The sequence below is a fragment of the Haliotis rubra genome, unplaced genomic scaffold (genome assembly GCF_003918875.1).
Source record: "Haliotis rubra isolate DU_JTF1 unplaced genomic scaffold, ASM391887v1 Scf489, whole genome shotgun sequence".
In the NCBI taxonomy this organism is placed as follows: Eukaryota; Metazoa; Mollusca; class Gastropoda; order Lepetellida; family Haliotidae; genus Haliotis; species Haliotis rubra.
In genome coordinates, this window is record NW_025767178.1 from 606609 (window position 1) to 621745 (window position 15137).

Consider the following 15137-nt stretch of genomic DNA (forward strand, 5'->3'; position numbering starts at 1 on the left):
GTACGCAATACCTTTTGGAATCACAGAAGAAAAGCCAGACCACACTGAAACAGATATTTAAACAAAAGAGATTCTGCTTGTCCTGAATTTGATAATCGATACATTTGTACTTTTAATCAAAGACATCTTTAAATATCACAAAGTGGTTTTTCACATTAAATTCTGTACCCTCTTATGTACGTGTCGTGGCCGTATACCCAACTGTGTGTAGATTTGTGAAAGGAGTTACGTTTTCTGTGCAGATTCTTTGTTTGATCCGAATCTTGATGCAACTACAAAATCGGCCTTGAACGATGATGCTGAACTCGGTGAGTACGTTATTATCCTATCATGACCATTTTAGCAACATGAAAATAAAAATGTTGGCACTTTGGGGGCATAAATGTTTTAATTATTTGTTTATTTTTCTGTGCAATTTTCGTTTCTTTTCTCTATACTTTTATTGTACGAACGCCTAATGCTGCCACTTCTGTATCATGAAATATTCTTTCAGCAACATCTCTCGTTGTTTCGATTATATGGTCGGCGCTTGGGAGTATTTCCTCGTTATTTCCATAATTTTCTCGTTACTTGGATTATTCGTTGCTTTGAGTATTTTCTCGTTGCTTCAAGTTTCTGTCAAAAACTTCAGGTTTTGGACAGAAACTTGAAGTAACGAGAAAATTAGAGGAGAAAATAATCGAAACAACGAGAAAATAATCGAAACAACGTGAACTTTCGTTGAAAAACTATTTAATGCTACAAAAAGGGCAGCATTAGACTTTCGTTCTATTGGTCGTTACTTCAAATATACTCTATTCACAAAACTCGAAATTTCAAGAAGATAATAGAAACAAAGAGAAAAAACTCGAATTTCGAAAAAATAGACAAAGAATTTAAACAACGACAATTTATGTTTAAAAAAATAACCTGTGCTATCAAAGTGGTAGGATTAGGCTTTCGTAGTCATGACCCATAACTGGAGTAGGCGTTGGTAAACCCACAAGAAATCTCTAGACAATGAAGTTGAAACTCTGAGGTATATGGTGTCACTTGAGTGGCTTATACTATTAGCCTTTTAATAGTTGGAACATTTGATCAGGTCGCCTGTTTGTCAGCACTTTACAACAACCGTCAGATGGATGGGACCCCCTGTTTGGTTACTTCAAGCATGCATATGCCTACGGTGGTCGGAGCTGGTCGATGTGGAACGCCGACGGCGTGAACCAGGTGTATGACAGTGGAAGCGATTTAGAGTACGAAGTCAGCCAGTACAATAGATCTGTCTTCAATGGAGATTGTTTTTCGCAAAGCTTGTCGCCACCTCAGCATCTAGACACAAGGTCTGACGACATGGTGAGTACAAACCTCACAAACCAAGAAATAAACATGTTTTGCCAGTGCATGGAGTGTGATCCCAACACTGTCTAGGTCTAAGTATATAGAGTGTGATCCCAACACTGTCTAGGTCTAAGTATATGGAGTGTGATCCCAACACTGTCTAGGTCTAAGTACATGGAGTGTGATCCCAACACTGTCTAGGTCTAAGTACATGGGGTGTGATCCCAACACTGTCTAGGTCTAAGTATATGGAGTGTGATCCCAACACTGTCTAGGTCTAAGTACATGGAGTGTGATCCCAACACTGTCTAGGTCTAAGTACATGATCCTCAACACTCCCTCTAGGCTCCTAATGGGTGTGATCCCAACACTGTCTAGGTCTAAGTACATGGAGTGTGATCCCAACACTGTTTAGGTCTAAGTACATGGAGTGTGATCCCAACACTGTCTAGGTCTAAGTACAATGAGTGTGATCCCAACACTGTCTAGGTCTAAGTACATGGAGTGTGATCCCAACACTGTCTAGGTCTAAGTACATGGAGTGTGATCCCAACACTGTCTAGGTCTAAGTACATGGAGTGTGATCCCAACATGAATTCTGTCTAGGTCTAAGTACGTTGAGTGTGATCCCAACACTGTCTAGGTCTAAGTATATGGGTGTGATCCCAACACTGTCTAGGTCTAAGTACATGGAGTGTGATCCCAACACTGTCTAGGTCTAAGTACATGGAGTGTGATCCCAACACTGTCTAGGTCTAAGTATATGGAGTGTGATCCCAACACTGTCCAGGTCTAAGTACGTGGAGTGTGATCCCAACACTGTCTAGGTCTAAGTACATGGAGTGTGATCCCAACACTGTCTAGGTCTAAGTACATTGAGTGTGATCCCAACACTGTCTAGGTCTAAGTACATGGAGTGTGATCCCAACACTGTCTAGGTCTAAGTACATGGGGTGTGATCCCAACACTGTCTAGGTCTAAGTACATGGAGTGTGATCCCAACACTGTCTAGGTCTAAGTACATTGAGTGTGATCCCAACACTGTCTAGGTCTAAGTACATGGAGTGTGATCCCAACACTGTCTAGGTCTAAGTATATGGAGTGTGATCCCAACACTGTCTAGGTCTAAGTACATGGAGTGTGATCCCAACACTGTCTAGGTCTAAGTATATAGAGTGTGATCCCAACACTGTCTAGGTCTGGAGTGATCCCAACACTGTCTAGGAGTATGGGAGTGATCCCAACACTGTCTAGGTCTAAGTACATTGAGTGTGATCCCAACACTGTCTAGGTCTAAGTACAATGAGTATGATCCCAACACTGTCTAGGTCTAAGTACATGGAGTGTGATCCCAACACTGTCTAGGTCTAAGTATATAGAGTGTGATCCCAACACTGTCTAGGTCTAAGTATATGGGGTGTGATCCCAACACTGTCTAGGTCTAAGTACATGGAGTGTGATCCCAACACTGTCTAGGTCTAAGTATATGGAGTGTGATCCCAACACTGTCTAGGTCTAAGTACTAAGTATGTGAGTGTGATCCCAACACTGTCTAGGTCTCTAAGTGATCCTAACATGGAGTGTGATCCCTACACTGTCTAGGTCTAAGTACATGGAGTGTGATCCCAACACTGTCTAGGTCTCAGTATATAGAGTGTGATCCCAACACTGTCTAGGTCTATCTATATGGGGTGTGATCCCAATACTGTCTAGGTCTAAGTACATTGAGTGTGATCCCAACACTGTCTAGGTCTAAGTACATTGAGTGTGATCCCAACACTGTCTCTAGGTCTAAGTACTATTAAGAGTGTGATCCCACACACTGTCTAGGATCCTAACAGTCTAAGTACATGCATGGAGTGTGATCCCAACACTGTCTAGGTCTAAGTATATGGAGTGTGATCCCAACACTGTCTAGGTCTAAGTATATGGGGTGTGATCCCAACACTGTCTAGGTCTAAGTACATTGAGTGTGATCCCAACACTGTCTAGGTCTAAGTACATTGAGTGTGATCCCAACACTGTCTAGGTCTAAGTACATGGAGTGTGATCCCAACACTGTCTAGGTCTAAGTACATTGAGTGTGATCCCAACACTGTCTAGGTCTAAGTATATGGAGTGTGATCCCAACACTGTCTAGGTCTAAGTACATTGGGTGTGATTCTAACACTGTCTAGGTCTAAGTACATGGAGTGTGATCCCAACACTGTCTAGGTCTAAGTACTGTCTAGGTCTAAGTGGAGTGTGATCCCAACACTGTCTAGGTCTAAGTATGTGGAGTGTGATCCCAACACTGTCTAGGTCTAAGTACATGGAGTGTGATCCCAACACTGTCTAGGTCTAAGTATATGGAGTGTGATCCCAACACTGTCTAGGTCTATCTAAGTACATGGGGTGTGATCCCAACACTGTCTAGGTCTAAGTACATTGAGTGTGATCCCAACACTGTCTAGGTCTAAGTACATGGAGTGTGATCCCAACACTGTCTAGGTCTAAGTACATGGAGTGTGATCCCAACACTGTCTAGGTCTAAGTACATGGAGTGTGATCCCAACACTGTCTAGGTCTAAGTACATGGAGTGTGATCCCAACACTGTCTAGGTCTAAGTATATGGAGTGTGATCCCAACACTGTCTAGGTCTAAGTACATGGAGTGTGATCCCAACACTGTCCAACACTGTCTAGGTCTAAGTACATGGAGTGTGATCCCAACACTGTCTAGGTCTAAGTACATGGGAGTGTGATCCCAACACTGTCTAGGTCTAAGTATATGGAGTGTGATCCCAACACTGTCTAGGTCTAAGTATATGGAGTGTGATCCCAACACTGTCTAGGTCTAAGTACATGGAGTGTGATCCCAACACTGTCTAGGTCTAAGTACATGGGGTGTGATCCCAACACTGTCTAGGTCTAAGTACATGGAGTGTGATCCCAACACTGTCTAGGTCTAAGTATATGGAGTGTGATCCCAACACTGTCTAGGTCTAAGTACATGGAGCGTGATCCCAACACTGTCTAGGTCTAAGTATATGGAGTGTGATCCCAACACTGTCTAGGTCTAAGTATATGGAGCGTGATCCCAACACTGTCTAGGTCTAAGTACATGGAGTGTGATCCCAACACTGTCTAGGTCTAAGTACATGGGGTGTGATCCCAACACTGTCTAGGTCTAAGTACATTGAGTGTGATCCCAACACTGTCTAGGTCTAAGTACATGGAGTGTGATCCCAACACTGTCTAAGTCTAAGTATATAGAGTGTGATCCCAACACTGTCTGGGTCTAAGTACATGGAGTGTGATCCTAACACTGTCTAGGTCTAAGTACATGGAGTGTGATCCCAACACTGTCTAGGTCTAAGTACGTGGAGAGTGATCCCAACACTGTCTAGGTCTAAGTACATTGAGTGTGATCCCAACACTGTCTAGGTCTAAGTACATTGAGTGTGATCCCAACACTGTTTAGGTCTAAGTATATGGAGTGTGATCCCAACACTGTCTAGGTCTAAGTAGATGGAGCGTGATCCCAACACTGTCTAGGTCTAAGTACATTGAGTGTGATCCCAACACTGTCTAGGTCTGTGTATATGGAGTGTGATCCAAACACTGTCTAGGTCTAAGTACATGGAGCGTGATCCCAACACTGTCTAGGTCTAAGTATATAGAGTGTGATCCCAACACTGTCTAGGTCTAAGTATATGGAGTGTGATCCCAACACTGTCTAGGTCTAAGTATATAGAGTGTGATCCCAACACTGTCTAGGTCTAAGTATATGGAGTGTGATCCCAACACTGTGTAGGTCGAAGTACGTTACCTGTGACAATCCTTGATATAAACACAGGTTGCATGCACACAACGCTTTTATAAACACCGGACATGCTTCTAAGTCTAAGTATCGATAAGTACATTTGTGTCTATGAAATGCAATATGAGTAACTTCCTTTCGCCCAGGGCCCTGAACCGTCGGCGATAGCGACAGGGATGTTCCATGGGCAGCCTATTGTTGCGGTGGGCAGTGGTCGTATGGGAGGAATATGGCTGTACTCAGTGGCAGAAGGAGAGGGCGTGGGCTTGCCAACAGCAACCTTCCTCAGTTACATACGCCTGGGAGACATCAACGGCAACTGGCGTACCTTATATGACAACGATGCTGCTGGCGTACAGTACATCAGTGATTTACTGTAAGTAATTCCTTGTAACCATTCGTTGTGAGCAAGTAACCACATGAAGAAGAAGATGAACTATATCTTATTATAGGGCCACATGTCGCTTTACAACCACACATGAGACACTAGTTTTCGTTTAAACAATTCTTGTCTTAGAATAATATACACAGGAAAATTATTCATGTACAAACGTGACACACATACGCTAAGCAGGCGAATATACACAACTATACTGCCCATCAAAAGTTTAGACTCACTTAAAGCACTCACTATATGTTATGTATATGTATGAGGTTACTTCGAAGATGAATTTCTCCACTAAGATGGGGGAACCAACTGCACACCTCATGCAGATGAATTGCACGAGGATCAAGCATCAAATTGTTGAAAAGCATGTGCAAATATCGTGTATGTGAATAGCTGCGTGTTGGTGTAAAGGTTTGTTAAGAATTCACCAATTTTCACTGAGTTTCATCATTTATTGAACTCGTGACAATAATCTTTTCAGCGTTACGAATTTGTTTTATCATGTGACATGTGTAAACAGTATCTTTAAAGTGTATGGAATATTTTCCAAAATCTAGTTTAGAACAGTTGACTGAAGTAAGTGGCTTCATTTACACTAGTAAGTCTAAACTTTTGATGGGTAGTATATATTGAAGCACACGGACACTACAGACATCTGACACGATATGTGTCCCCCACACAATCCCCAATCACACAAGCAGATACGTGCAGAGTTTATAGAACATGTCAACCTTCCAACTCACACACATATGTATTGAAACAGGAACACACTGAGACACAAACCGCATACACCGCCGTAAGGGGATAAGACCTTCAGGAACAGGTAACTTGTATCCTCGCGGTTACATCAGCCTTTTTTAAAAAATGATTAGTTCGCCGTTTATAGCGATAACTGCCACATAGAAAGTACGTGTTTAAACTACGTTGGTGGTAGACGGTGACTTGCTGTGTCTATCAGACCTGGACCAGGGAAACACTTGTCCAGGATGTCAACGTTGAAGGTTAACCTTCGAGTGCCCCTGTACCTCTTCAACTCTGTTATAACTGTAGCGACACATACACCATCACCCCAGTTGAAGTCCCGTTCAATGATTGTTATTGTATATAGTTTTATGTTCCTAACTGTAGCGACACATACACCATCACCCCAGTTGAAGTCCCGTTCAATGATTGTTATTGTATATAGTTTTATGTTCCTAACTGTTGTGACACATACACCATCACCCCAGTTGAAGTCCCGTTGAATGATCGTTATTGTATATAGTTTTATGTTCCTAACTGTAGCGACACATACACCATCACCCAAGTTGAAGTCCCGTTCAATGATTGTTATTGTATATAGTTTTATGTTCCTAACTGTTGTGACACATACACCATCACCCCAGTTGAAGTCCCGTTCAGTGAATGTTATTGTATATAGTTTTATGTTTTGTTTCAGTTTCGTGAATCACCACGATCATGAGATGGTTATCGCCGTGGGCTCCCAGATGGGTGCCATTGCTTTCCTCGAGTTCGAGGAAGATTCTTTCCCTTAATCCTTGTATCGCAATGTATGATCAATGGCATTATCGACAGTATTGGTACTTCAGTCTTGTGTTTTATCTCAGTTACATCTTTACAAATCAATGGTTAAAGAACTTAGCGGCGGGCTATTTCAATGGGGCTAATGCCTGGAATAATAACTTCGTATAAATAATAACTCGGCCTTCATTTACCTGAAAACTAAAATGCAGTGGGTTAACGCCACTTTTAGAAGTATTCCAGCAATTTCACCGCAAGCGACACCAGAAATGGGCTTTACGTAATGTATCAATATACGGTAATCGAACCCGAAAGCTTTAATCATTCGGCTACCTCGCCGCCCATTAAACTATAGCTCCAAGGAAAATACTCAGTATGGCCGTCCTCATCAATAAAGAATATTTAGTGAGGAAAGCCAAACACCTGACACAAACATGAGCCTGAGAGACCGCTTGCCTGGTACCTACTCCTAGATGCATTTAGCGTCATTACCTCGCATTTAAATAAATCCAACCCAAGTATATACCTACATGTAAACAGCTGACACAAACATGAGCCTGAGAGACCGCTTGCCTGGTACCTACTCCTAGATGCATTTAGCGTCATTACCTCGCATTTAAATAAATACAACCCAAGAATATACCTACATGTAAACAGCTGACACAAACATGAGCCTGAGAGACCGCTTGCCTGGTACCTACTCCTAGATGCATTTAGTGTCATTACCTCGCATTTAAATAAATACAACCCAAGTATATACCTACATGTAAACAGCTTACACAAACATGAGCCTGAGAGACCGCTTGCCTGGTACCTACTCCTAGATGCATTTAGCGTCATTACCTCGCATTTAAATAAATCCAACCCAAGTATATACCTACATGTAAACAGCTTACACAATGGGAACTAACGTCAACTTGTTTTCACATAAAAAGGTCCAATGTCAAGGAAGAAACCTTCATTGTCAAATGAGGTATATTGACAAGTTCATTGCAAGTATGCCGTGAATTATGCGTTGTGTCCACAATTAAGATAATGAGGTCAGTTCTTCAGTAATCAATAAACCACAAAGACAAAAAACAAAAGGTCTTATTGGGCTTGCTGAAACAGGGTCCGGGTATTCGGTTGCGAGAACATTTGAACAACAGGATAGGAAGACTGGCCAGGGATTTTCCATCCAAAATCAATTGATTTTTCTTAACTACATGTGTCGCCCTCAAACCTTCAAATAGTCCGACATCCTGGACGTGACAACTGGCTTTTTTCGTTCCCTTCGTTGCGATAGACACGAACTTGTATTGGTTCCTTTGTGTATTATTACGGTTTACAGTTTACAAATAGTATGTAGCAGAGAGAGGTAGGGTGGTCCTGGCACAGTCAGGCTGGTAAGGCTCATCATCAGCTCAGGGCCCTTGCCCGCCTCCTCACGCAGCCCAGGCAGCGAATGGGACTTCTCCCAGGAAACGCTGCATAGTTGAACCCATCAAGAACTTTCCGAATAATATACTCCCCAACACCGCAGCCTTCTGCATTACCAAGAGTGTCAGAATGGTTGTGCAATACGATCTCAGAAAATGGCGCTTGCTAGTGAGGCGCTTTAGACAGCTTGAAAAATATCTCAGTCCAAATAGATGAAGAAAAATACATGACCCCCACTCACACTCACACCTGCACTGCCGCAGGCCCCCAAACACATATTCTCCCCCAGCCCCCACATATTAAATGGTAAAGACCTACAAGAGTTGGCTCTCAAGACGACACGGAATATAGCTGCCACCAGATACTTCACACATGCTCCAAAGTAATGGCCATACGACGATGACCATTTAGGCCGACCACACAGATAGTAACACGCCGTGCCATACAATCTCCCAAGTTAGGCCGACCACGCAGATAGTAACACGCCGTGCCATACAATCTCCCAATTTAGGCCGACCACGCAGATAGTAACACGCCGTGCCATACAATCTCCCAATTTAGGCCGACCACGCAGATAGTAACACGCCGTGCCATACAATCTCCCACTTTAGGCCGACCACACAGATAGTAACACGCCGTGCCATACAATCTCCCACTTTAGGCCGACCACGCAGATAGTAACACGCCGTGCCATACAATCTCCCAATTTAGGCCGACCACGCAGATAGTAACACGCCGTGCCATACAATCTCCCACTTTAGGCCGACCACGCAGATAGTAACACGCCGTGCCATACAATCTCCCACTTTAGGCCAACCACGCAGATAGTAACACGCCGTGCCATACAATCCACTTTAGGCCGACCACGCAGATAGTAACACGCCGTGCCATACAATCTCCCGCTGAGCTATACAAAATGATAGAATTCTACTTATTCTTGGGTCATAAATTCGGCAATTACTTTACTAAATGTGCATCGGAAACCTAACCGCAACTCACTTACCGTAGCACCCTACAATGATACAATATTAAGACATTGTCCAGGGATGGAAGAGCTATATATCAATTATAGCTGACGCGAAACCTCACTTTCAATATTATTACACTTTGATAGTGAGCGCGCATCTGTGTATATTCACACCTTTCGCATACAAGTGTACCGTCACACTTAAACATACATGTTGATGTGTGAAATCACTGTCTTCATTACCACAGAATTAAATAGACCATACATCAAGTGCGATAACTCGATGTGCATATGACCTATTCATTTCACGATTTACACACTGAACATTGGATCGTCACTGCAATATAATTATCAGTTACCACTTTATGGCATTATTATATTAAATAGTAACGGTTCCAGACCTAAGAGGCCATAGGAACGCGGGCGAGCTCGTCCAAACGCACCCCCGATCGCTAGGTCAATCGACAACATGTTTCTATCTCCACGTGGAAGATTTCTGGTATAAAGATTAAAGAAAACGATATAGCTGTTCTTGCATTTGTTAATAATCTGAATATTTTTCATCTGTCCGAACTATGGACTAGTGACGATTATTCTCACCTGTTCCCAATCTCAAGTGTTTCGCTGTTCCAGGAACACGGATATCAACAACCGGAAGGATATTAGGTGTCATTATGGTATTCACAAGAATCTGTCTATTTAAGTTTGTAAAGGAATATTCATGAAAGTACTAACTGCATATTTCTGTTATTCAATAAATGTTTGTTTTTACATGGAAAGATGTATTGTTCACGTTTGTATACATTCAACCGGAAGGTTCCAACTGGTACAAAGATAAGACTTGTAAATACGGCATATTGTTACTGTTGGATGATTACAATGATTTCACGTCCACCTTATCTGGTTATGAAAGTATCAAATGTGGAGGCATTAATGGAAGAACCGGCAAATAGATGACTGCATTGATGATAGTATATTTCACCTGATTTTGAAGGTATGAATGATTACATATTTGATCATTATAAGGAACGATGGTTCTCTTGTGACAATAGTGTAAATGTACCTGGCAAATACCTGATTCATCTATGTAAACCTTTTAACTTGGACATATTCAATGGCGACAAAGGTGTTGGTGACTTTTGCTTACTTTTATTCGTAATAACGGTTGTAGCGTTATTGAGTATGTCATTGGATCAGAACCCATTTATAGAGAAATATTATCTTTTGACATCCTTTCAAAACCTGATTCTTAACACCTGCCAATTATATTTTCATTACTGAACAACACAGGTGTGTTGCACAACACATATAGCTGTTACTCAGATTCATGCTTCAACAGATACTCGTGGAAGTACGATTTCGAAGATACATGTACTTATGTGTCAATGCTCGAAAGCTCATTCGACACTTTATAAGATGCAACGTATATTTCCACATTTGATGTTGAAATAGGGTTAAATTGTTTACTGACGTACTATTGTGGTCAGTTGATTGTATGAAGCGGGTTGCTACATCAGGTGTCCCCTCATTTATCGGACACGAAACACAAAATTGTATGATTGGGTGAACACAAAAGCAAATACTGTTACCCATGACGATAAGGACAATAAACTGAAAGAATAAGGTGAAATTTATAGTGTGGCATAGGTGTATTATAGTTACATGTTTACATAACAAAGCACATATTTTAATAGGAAATAAAGCACTGAATCAGAGATATTTTACTAATTATTTTATGAAATATTGTATTAACAGCACTGAAAGTCAATGCATGATGATGTACATTGATCTTGTCAATTTAACCCCACAGCATCCAGGTGTTGGATGTGAGTCTTCATCCCTCCCTCTAGCTGTTCCTGCAACCTGTCCAGTCGGTTGTGTATTTCTCTATACGCTCTCTTCCATGCTGGAGGAGCGGCACTCAAGTCCAACTGGGCAATCTTCAGGCGGTCTGCCTTCTCGATTGTCTTCAAAATATCGGTCATACGAAACAGGTTCTGGTTTTCCAGACCTTTATGGTGTTCCTGGCTTGATAGGCAGGCACTTGAACACTTCCAGGAATTTGTTCGTTCTTGGACCGTTCTTGTACTTTTCTGTACATGTCTTAACAGTGTACCTCCAGTGAACACAATTCTTCCTTGTTATAGGGGTGCTACTCAAAAAGCACCTGCGTTGTTCCTCTCTGTGATGTGACATACTCTACTTTCTGCAAACCTGACTTAGTTGTAATATTTCCAACTATTGTGAAGCATACATATATATACATATATACATATATATATACATTGCTTAGTCCAAACACCCGCAATCTCAGTTGAGAAGTCATTGAGAAGAATCTTTTAAAAGAATAACGATTCCACAGACTTATGATTTACTCAATACAAAGGGTAATCATACAGACTCACTGCTAGTACATATTAGTTTAAATTCGAGCAGATCATTTAAAAGGATTATGTTATTATTCAAAGCAAACACTGTGTTTTGCTAGTCACTTGATCCTAAAGAACAGGGGACTATCTAATTAGGGGAGTGGTGACCAGGGTTTAGGCTAATTCGGACTGATCGGACTGATCTATTATAACTGTAGGGGTGAGCCTTCTCCACCCTCGCTCAAGTGTCTGACAACTGTCAACAGACAAATACTTTGGTATTTATTAAAAAAGAACGGACTTGATTAGAAAATGGATAAAGTGTTGCGGTCTGTGTACGAAAACGTAAAAGCCTGTGTGCGTACATCGAATAATGTAAACAGAGAGTTTTTTAATGTCCTTTATGGGTACGGCAAGGTTATGTTCTTAGTCCGTTCCTGTTCTCATTTTTCATGAATGAATTGGTTCACTTGTAGAAATGGCTTCAGTTGATCCCTGGCTTACTGGAGCTGTTCCTTCTTTTATTTGCTGATGATGTTCTGTTTTCTGATTCTGTAATTGGACACCAAAGGCAAAATGATATTTTAGAGAATAATGCGAAACAATGAGTCTTCAAGTAAATTTAAACAAGGCAAGTATTGCTGTATTTCAACAAAATCTCTCTTATCAACTTCTACGCTCGTATATATATCTTTGACAATAAAATCCTACCAATTCTATTGTATGGTTCTGAGGTATGGCGTATTCAAAAGGTTAAATGAATTGAAAAAATACAGTTGCAAGCATGTACACGTTTTCTGAGCATCTGCACATCAACAACTAGTGACATTGAACTATGTGAATGCTGAAGATACCCAATCTATATTTTGGCACTGAAACGTTCTATCTTATATTGGTGGAAACTCATCCCCGCTATCCATCAAAAGCCTGTAAGATGTTATTGTATTTGATTGAAAATGCAAGTGATGCTAGAAATAGACATAATTGGGCTATCTTAATGAAGAATACGTATACACTGCTTCAACTGAGTCTTGGATATGCATGGATTGGGCAGGGAGTTGGGTGAGGTTACATTTTTTCATGATTGTTCAATAAAAATGTAAAGATTGCTTTCAGCAAAAATGGACTAGGAATATTCAAACTGGAAAACTGTTCATGTTCGTATTCTCTGTCTAAACAACATTTGATGTGTGAAAAGTATTTAACAGTTGTAAATGTTAGGAAATTAAGAGTATCATTATGGCAGTTTCGATGTGCACGTGGTTATTATGATCTAATGTATTTAAAAAAAATATGTCATGCTACTGAGAAACAGGGATAATATTGAATATGAATATCACGTTCTTCTCATCTATCCACAGTATGAAGATCTCAGGAACCATTATTTCGCGTCTAAGTATACGTCCGGTCCCACATTTTACAAATTCTGTGTACTAATGTCAATGAAAATGTACAGCTTCTACAGATTGTTGCTACGATTATACACCATGCTCTGTATAAACGTAAACGCGCTTGTACCTCTCACCCATTAAAACTGTTTTTACTTGTACTATGGGGATCTGGCCTACAGTTCAGAAATAGAATCGTATCTCTGTATATTAATTAAAGTAAATGATATTTACTAGTCATAATACACGATTTACAATATATACAGAGGAAGATAACATGACTGAAATTATATCCTGTGGGTGACACTGGGGTGTTGACTCTGTTAATGCAACCTCAAATGTCTTCTTGTCCACAGCTGTGAGTAGGAACACTCAGTATATACAAATATATTAAGCATTATATACATCCCACTGGCGGAATACAACTTCCTCACACTTGAATCTAGGCCTCTATATCCATAGTACAGGTGGACGAGTGTGTAGTGATACTAGCCTAGGTGTTCCTGGTATACAGGTGGACGTGGGTGTAGGGACACTAGCCTAGGTATTCCTGGTATTCAGGTGGACGAGTGTGTAGTGTTACTAGTCTAGGTGTTCTTGGTATACAGGTGGACGTGGGTGTAGGGATACTAGCCTAGGTGTTCCTGGTATTTAGGTGGACGAGTGTGTAGGGATACTAGCCTAGGTGTTCCTGGTATTCAGGTGGACGAGTGTGTAGTGTTACTAGTCTAGGTGTTCTTGGTATACAGGTGGACGAGTGTGTAGTGATACAAGCCTAGGTGTTCCTGGTATTCAGGTGGACGAGTGTGTAGTAATACACAAAATCTCTCTTATCAACTTCTACGCCTGTATATATATCTTTGACAATAAAATCCCACCAATTCTATTGTATAGTTCTGAGGTATGGCGTATCTAAAAGGTTAAATAAATCTGAAAAATACAGTCAGGTAAGCATGTACATCGTTTTCTGAGCATCCGCAGATCAACAACTAGTGACATTGAACTATGTGAATGCTGAAGATACCCAACCCATATTTTGGCACTGGAAACGTCTCTATATCTTATATTATTGGTGGAAACTCATCCCCGCCATCCATCAAAAGCCTGTAGACAAGTTATTGCATTTGGATTGAAAAATGCAAGTGACGCAGGAAATAGGACATAATTGGGCTATCTTAATGAAGAATACGTATACACTAAGCTTCAACTGAGTCTTGATATGCATGGATTGGGCAGGAGTTGGTGAGGTACATTTTTCATGATTGTTCAATAAAATGTAAAGATTGCTTTCAGCAAAAATGGACTAGGAAATATTCAAACGAAAACTGTTCATGTTCGTATTCCTCTGTCTAAACAACATTTGATGTGTGTGAAAAGCATTTAACAGTTGTAAAATGTTAGGAAATTAAGAGTATCATTATGGCAGTTTCTGATGTGCACGTGGTTATTATGATCTAATGCATTTAAAAAAAATATGTCATGCTACTGAGAAACAGGATAATATTGAATATGAATATCACGTTCTTCCCATCTATCCACAGTATGAAGATCTCAGGAACCATTATTTCGCGTCTAAGTATACGTCCCACATTTTACAAATTCTGTGTAATTAATGTCAATGAAAAATGTACAGCTTCTACAGATTGTTGCTACACATTATACACCATGTCTGTATAAACGTAAACGCGCTTGTAATTCCTCTCACCCATTAAAACTGTTTTTACTTGTACCATGGGGATCTGGCCTACAGTTCAGAAATAGAATCGTATCTCTGTATATTAATTAAAGTAAATGATATTTACTAGTCATAATACACGATTTACAATATATACAGAGGAAGATAACATGACTGAAATTATATCCTGTGGGTGACACTGGGGTGTTGACTCTGTTAATGCAACCTCAAATGTCTTCTCTTGTCCACAGCTGTGAGTAGGAACACTCAGTACATACAAATATATTA

At 40.7% G+C, this 15137-nt stretch overlaps 1 protein-coding gene across 1 annotated transcript in view; it reads left to right on the plus strand.

Annotated features, from left to right (window-relative positions):
• LOC124291279 overlaps positions 1–7093 on the plus strand; it is a 32392-nt gene extending 25299 nt beyond the window's left edge. The window contains exons 8-11 of the mRNA XM_046728251.1: positions 243–308; positions 1082–1335; positions 5269–5498; positions 6949–7093. Of these exons, the coding sequence (XP_046584207.1) occupies positions 243–308; positions 1082–1335; positions 5269–5498; positions 6949–7045 (647 nt within the window). The 3' untranslated portion in view covers positions 7046–7093. The remainder of the gene's footprint in view (positions 1–242; positions 309–1081; positions 1336–5268; positions 5499–6948) is intronic.
• The last annotated feature ends 8044 nt before the right edge of the window (positions 7094–15137 follow it).